Source organism: Neoarius graeffei, chromosome 20, assembly GCF_027579695.1.
Source record: "Neoarius graeffei isolate fNeoGra1 chromosome 20, fNeoGra1.pri, whole genome shotgun sequence".
NCBI classification, from domain to species: Eukaryota; Metazoa; Chordata; class Actinopteri; order Siluriformes; family Ariidae; genus Neoarius; species Neoarius graeffei.
This window is the reverse complement of record NC_083588.1, coordinates 9707050-9713840: the sequence shown is the minus strand read 5'-3', so window position 1 is coordinate 9713840 and position 6791 is coordinate 9707050. Positions and strand designations below refer to the sequence as shown.

The window sequence follows — 6791 nt, the reverse complement described above, 5'->3', positions numbered from 1 at the left end:
ATAAATATCTACTTCTCTGGCAACATATTGAGCCTTCCCCAGGTTGAAGAAATTGACTGTGCAAAATGTACACTGCTCACTTGTTTTCTCCATGCATTAAATAAAACAATAAGACCCTGACTCAGATGAAGAAAATATGAATCTAAGGTAAAATATAACAGTATAAGTCCAAGGCTTTTCAGATAAAACCTATTTGAATGTTGTTTACACACTGAATAGAGAGGAATGTGTCAGTTTTCCAAAAGTCAATGGATTGAATTTTCTACAAAAACTTGCAACAGGAAATTAAATTTATTTTGAATGTACCGAAACCAGTTGTAACATTCTGTCAATTTCTTTTGGGAAGAAAGCAGGAAGTGGGCAATTGCAGAAACGTGACTTACTTCCTCTTTTTATTTCAAGTGTATTATTTGTGATATGAAATATGACTGGCAGTTTCACCCCATCTACATTGTTTCCAAGAGCTCACACTGTGTGCACGCATGTGTGTGTGTGTGTCTGAGTGTTAAGATCTCCAGCTAGTAAAAAGCTTCAGAGAAAACTGCACTGTGTTTATTTCCCTTCAGTTGGTTTGTGGGCTTCTGGATGTTTTTTTTTTTTACCTCTTTTCTCTGGACTTACCAAGGGAAACAAATGCAGGACGTCTTTGGGATCCTGTTGATGTTCACAGGAGCTGCATCAGGTAGGTTTCCTCCAGAAGCATGACTTATTTATGTTTAAGAAACTTTTTCTTTTCTTTTTTTAGATGAGGATTTGCTGTCCTGTTCTACAGTGTGTCATGTTTTACTCAGACACACTTTTGCCTGAAGAGTTTTCAGAACCTTCATTGTGGCTGTTCATAATTCTGGTTGAAAAACTGAAGTGCTGTCTGAACCTTAAAAAAAAATTCTTAATATAACAGGAAATATCAAGAAATAAAAATGTTCTGTCTGGGATTCTATAGAATATAGTGTTCTAAAATAATGGGGGGGGGGGGAATGGAATAGATGTCATGTTGGGAAAAATATCAATAATAAAAATAAATAATATGTTGAGACAGAAATGTCAGAGAGCGAGAGAGAGAGAGAGAGAGAGTGAGAGAAGAGAGATTTTGCTTGGATTTAATCTGTGAAGTAAAATTAAAATTTGACATTCATTATCAACAAATAGACTCATCGACTAAACATCATTGTTATTACTTTGCTAATGAAGCTTTGCTTTTCCACTGAGGGTTCATATAATTTAACGATAATTGTCGATGGAATCTTTGAACCACACCCCACATTTAATATTCAAAGGCCAATCCTAAAAATATACAAGTTTTCAAACTGAGTAACAGGATGACATATTAGACAGACAGTTCCTTTCCTACCATGCAGACACGTGGCATTGATTCATTTTTTTTTAAATTAATTTTATATCAATAACTTTCACATTTTGGTGAATTTGCACCCAGGTTTTCATTAAACTGTGACGGTCATTTACTTTAGATCAAATTTGGTCTTTGTTCAAGCAGATTACTCATTATCAACACAAAAGGACATATTATTATTTCTGTATTTAAGACTTGTAAAAAATTAAAAAGCCCTGCATTCTAGCTCTTTTGTAACACTGGAGTGAAGTTTACATCCATCAGAGGAGTGTAATAATAATTTCAGTGTGTCATAATATTAAAGGAATGTTGGTGGATTTTTTTTTCCTCTGCAGGTTTGCTGTTTCAGGATCCTGTTGTCTGTAGATTTACTCAGACGAACCAGTGTTATGTGGCTCTGGGACAACAACTGCACCTGAAAATGCCCCTGGAGGAAAGGCTTGATCTTCAGTTCATCAATGAGACATCTGGTGCTCATCGAATTTTAAGATATAGAAAAGCCGATAGTCTCCCACCAAGACCACTTCTCCCATGGCAGTTTGTTAATGATAATAAAACTCTGATCCTCAGCAGTGTAGAGAGGAACAACTCTGGAAAATACACTTTATTCACCTTTGATGCAAACGGGAATACTAAAGGCGATTATAATCTCCAGCTGATCATTGAAGGTAGGCAGGGCCGTTGAGAGCTTTGGCTGGGCCCGGGACAAAATAATCTGAGTGGGCCCCCCCCCCCCCCCAAATAATCTGAGTGCCCCCCCCCCCCCACACACACACACACATACGCGCGCACGCACATCGCCACACAGCAACCACCCACACCCAACCCCTCTTTTCACAGTCTCCATTCACTCCAACCCTTAAATAACAGGTATTCCAAGCCCATTATAACAGTCAACCATTTTATTTCAGCATTTCAACATATTTACAGTTTGAACATTTCCTTAGTCTGCAACTATTCAGGTGCGAAATGCAATGTGCCGGACTTTTGCTGTGGCAAAGTCGTCAATAAGGTCATTGAAGTCCAGCTTCTTTGCAAGTTCGTACTCTATAGAGAGCATAGCCAGCCCATTGAGCCTCTCCTGTGACATGTTTGAGCGCAGGTAGTTGATAAACCAAAATGATTGTTTACGGGATGGAACTGGGCCTCAATGAGAACGGAGTTATGGCTTTCCCAAAATCTGAACATAGAAGCATCACCACTAGTGATGTGTACAGTGAGTTTTTCAGTGTATTTTTTTGTCTTGTTTTTCATAAACGTCCTTTCCGTACTCGATTTAGAATGTTACAAAAAAATTTGACACCCTCCCAACCACGTAACATTAGCCTATCTGACCTGGGGGCTGACACGTTTATTACGAATAAACCAAAAGGATTACAACGTTCCCTGGATATAGAACTGGACCGAGAAGATTTCAAAATCTTAACGTGTAAGCAACAACAATAAAACAGAGGTTGTTTTATTCATTTAGGGCTTATTAGGCTACTTTCATTAATTGCGCTTTTCATACAGGCCTATCATTTTTCACTTGAGCAAGGGAATTGTTTGAAGAGTATCCAGTCTAAGCGAAAGTTTAATGTTTTGCAACAGACTAACCTCAAAACACCCCATTTATAGCCAGTGTTGGGCACGTTACTTTCAAAAAGTAATTAGTTATAGTTACTAGTTACTTTTCCCAAAAAGTAACTGAGTTAGTAACGGAGTTACTTTGTCATAAAAGTAACTAATTACCAGGGAAAGTAATTATTCCGTTACATTTTGTTCCCCCTCAAAAAAAAAATCAAATTCAATTAGTGTAATCATAATAAAAGTGAATGTTAAATGTGTTTAATGACTGAAATGGACACTTAACAGAACCAATTAGTAACATTATCTACACTATATTAATAGTTTTGTGGGACAATGTGAGATAAGACATCTATCAAATGTAATATATTTTTGTAGTTATTAAAATTGTTACTAATTACTGGCCACTGACGAGGACAAACGCTTTGTTCCTCGACATAATGTGCATTGCACGTAGACACTCTTGCCTTTTATTTCAAGTAATGAAAAGTAATGGCTGTATTTCCAATGTGAAAGCGCAGTGCTAGGCTGACCGCTCGCCATCGCTGTGTCTTCCGATTGAAAGAGCGCGCAGTAGTGAAGTAGGCGTGGCCTACCTACGTATGTTGTCCAAATCTACTCTGATTGGCTTACTGTGCCGTTGTCTCGTGTCTCCCCGCCCCACACTAAAGCAGAGTAAAGAAAGGCTGAACGAGCAGCGTGCCAGATGAGAACAGCTTTAATAAAGTAACGCATAGTATTTTATTGTAAGTAACGGGAACGGCGTTATAACGATGTAAAAAGTAATTAGTTAGATTACTCGTTACTAAAAAAAAAGTAACGCCGTTAAGTAACGCCGTTTATTTCTAACGCCGTTATTCCCATCACTGTTTATAGCCCATTCGTTACATTAAACTCTATCTAGCTGGCAATTTCACATGCCGTCGTATCTACACGGGATGATTTCCAACAAAATAAAGTTTAATTAACAAGAGGCAGCGTTCCACGGGCTTTCAGCTAACCAGAGTCCAGCTCAGCGCAGCTCAGCAAGCGTGCCTAAAACATTTGGATATGATTGCGGGCCAATGTGCTATTCTTTGCTTCATTGAGATATATGCAACACAGTGTTATTAAACCGATATGTTTATGAAATAATTCAATGCCCTGTGCATTTCAGTGTTCACTCAGTGTACCCTGCTATCCCCTACTTTATAATTATGAATGGCGCGTTGCGCGTGCTGGGGTTACATTACGGGGCTGGAAAAAAGTTATCTGTGTCTTACCTGGCTCAGCTGAATCTGAATCTTTTCTAAAATATCTATGCAGTGAGCCCCTGAGGCTCTTGGCTTCTTCAATTCTTTTTCTCTTTTCTTTTCTTTGCTCCTGACTTGTGCATGTTGGCAAACGGGCTCGCACGCTTATTGTCGAAGCGTTATGATGGAATAGTGCCGTGTTATTTGGCGCCTTAATCAAAGACCAAACCATTTCTGCATTAGGGGTGGTAGGTGGGTTCTTGAATCTATTTTTGAAGACAATAAAGGCAAAAGAACCAGAAATCATTCATTGAATGCAAATATAGCACATTTTTCTCCCCCAAATCAACACATTTTGAAATGAAACAATGATTAATGGCATCTTCATGAGGGACCAGTTCTGGGCCCCCCCTCATGCCTGGGCCCGGGACAAAATACCCGGTTGTCCCCCCCTGTCGACGGCCCTGAAGGTAGGACCTCACAACCTCGCATCACCTCACACAGCACACTACAACATTTACAAGTTATTTGATAAAATATAGAAAATACAAATAATTCATTCTATAATCTGATCCTTGCCAAACAGAATATTCATATCCCAGAGGGCCCCAAAGGAAAGGAGACAAGTTAATTCTTCTTCTCAGCTGTGTTAGGACTGGGACTGTTTTGGCCTCTAGAGGCCGCTGGTATTTCCTTTTCGTGTCATGTTTGTTTTGGCCTCTAGAGGCCGCCACTGTTCCTGTGTTTTGTGTTTGGGTTAATTGCCTGTTTCGTCCTGATTATTTTCACCTGTGTTCAATTTAGTTTGTGTATTTATACCCCATGAGTTCAGTCCTCTTGTCACGGAGTCTTTGTGCTGTTATGTTTATCTCCAGTTTCCTCTGTATACTGTGTTCTTTGTTTTGCACTTTGCTTTTCTTTTGGATTTAGTAGTGACTGTGTTTTTGGATCTTCTGAGCTTTTGCATTTTTGCCTTTTCCTTTTGGACTTTGAACTTTTGGATATTTTATTTTTCCCTTTGTCTTCCCAGTGTTGGATTATACTCTTTGGTTTTTTTTTTTTTTTTGCCCTGGATTGTATATAGTGTATATAGTATAAATAAACCTTTTGATACTTTTTCTATTTCCGCCTCACGCCTCTGCATTTGAGTCATCCCCCTGGTGGCCTAGTGGGGGTTTGCTGGATTATCACACCAACGAACCAGGTTCGAATCCCAGCAAAACCCTAACAGAAAGACTCAGTCATGACCGACTCAGCAGAGGCTGCTTCAACTGTCTACCCGGCCAACCAAATTATGGCAGCTTTGACACGCTTCGGAGCGACCATGGATGCTCATGGACGTACGCTTACCAGCCAACGTGAGGCCCTTGCTCGCCACGAGGAACTGCTTCAGCAAATTGGGAAAACCCTGGCACAGCTGACATCTCTGCCTGCATATCCTGATCCAGCTCCCGCTCCTGCTCCAGTGCCTCCTGCCATGCTGCCTTCTTCACCTCGCGAACCCAGCCTTCCTGCACCACAGAGGTATGATGGCACAGTGAGTGCCGAGAGTTCCTTACCCAGTGTCAACTCACCTTTGAGCTTCAGCCTACCACCTACACTATGGATCGCTGCAAGATTGCCTTTGTGATAACCTTATTAGCTGGTAAGGTGCGAGCCTGGGCTACTGCTATCTGGCAGAGACAGGGACCTGAGTGCCTTGATTTCCAGCTGTTTTCTGAAGAGATGCTTAGGGTCTTCGATCAGGCAGACATTAGTACCGATGCAGCCTGAAAGCTCATGTCCATCCGGCAAGGAGGAAGCGTCGCAGATTACTCCATCTCGTTCTGGACGCTCGCAGCAGTAAGTGGATGGAACGAGACTGCCCTGGTGTCAGCCTTCCACCATGGTCTGTCTGACCCCATCAAGGACCGTCTGGCCTCTATTGGATGCCCAAGTGACCTCGAAACTCTCATCTCACATGCTATTCGTCTGGACAACAGGATTAGAGAACGCCGCCAAGTCTTGAGCCCCCCCAGCCTCCCTACCTCTACCTGGAACCCGTCTACCTCCTTCAGTGGCCGTCCAGAACCCATGCAAGTGGGTCGTACTCGCCTCTCCGCATCTGAGAGGGAGCGCAGAAGGAGGGACAAGTGCTGCATCTACTGTGGCAAGCCTGGTCACTTCCGAGCATCATGTCCCGAACTCTCGGGACAAGGACCGCCCCGTCCAGCCGAGGGAGGGTTGTGACGGGGCCTACCCTCTCTCCCGGACTCCCTGGCCAAGGAATCTACATCCCGGTCTCCATCTCCTGGGGTGAGTCTGTCCACTCTTGTCAAGCTTTGTTAGACTCAGGGGCGGCTGGGAACTTTATGGATATTCACTTCGCCCAAAGTATCAATGTTCCGACTGCACCTCTTGAAGTCCCACTGTCTGTGTCTGCCCTCGATGGCCAAGCGTTAGGTGATGGAAGAGTCACCCAAGTTACTTCTCCAGTCTTCCTCCAGTCTCAAGGTCACAAGGAAGAAATATCCCTGCACCTGATTCCTTCACCTGAGTTCCCAGTTATTCTAGGCCTTTCTTGGCTTACTCGCCACAACCCTCGCATAGACTGGGTAACAAGCCAGGTTGTGGAATGGGGCCCTGCATGCCATGCCTCTTGT

At 42.3% G+C, this 6791-nt stretch overlaps 1 protein-coding gene across 1 annotated transcript in view; it reads left to right on the top strand.

Moving 5' to 3' along the window:
* Window positions 1-469: 469 nt before the first annotated feature.
* LOC132869019 (uncharacterized) overlaps window positions 470-6791 on the top strand; it is a 29806-nt gene continuing 23484 nt past the window's right edge. The window contains exons 1-2 of the mRNA XM_060902380.1: window positions 470-682; window positions 1687-2019. Coding sequence (XP_060758363.1) covers window positions 586-682; window positions 1687-2019 — 430 coding nt within the window. The 5' untranslated portion in view covers window positions 470-585. The remainder of the gene's footprint in view (window positions 683-1686; window positions 2020-6791) is intronic.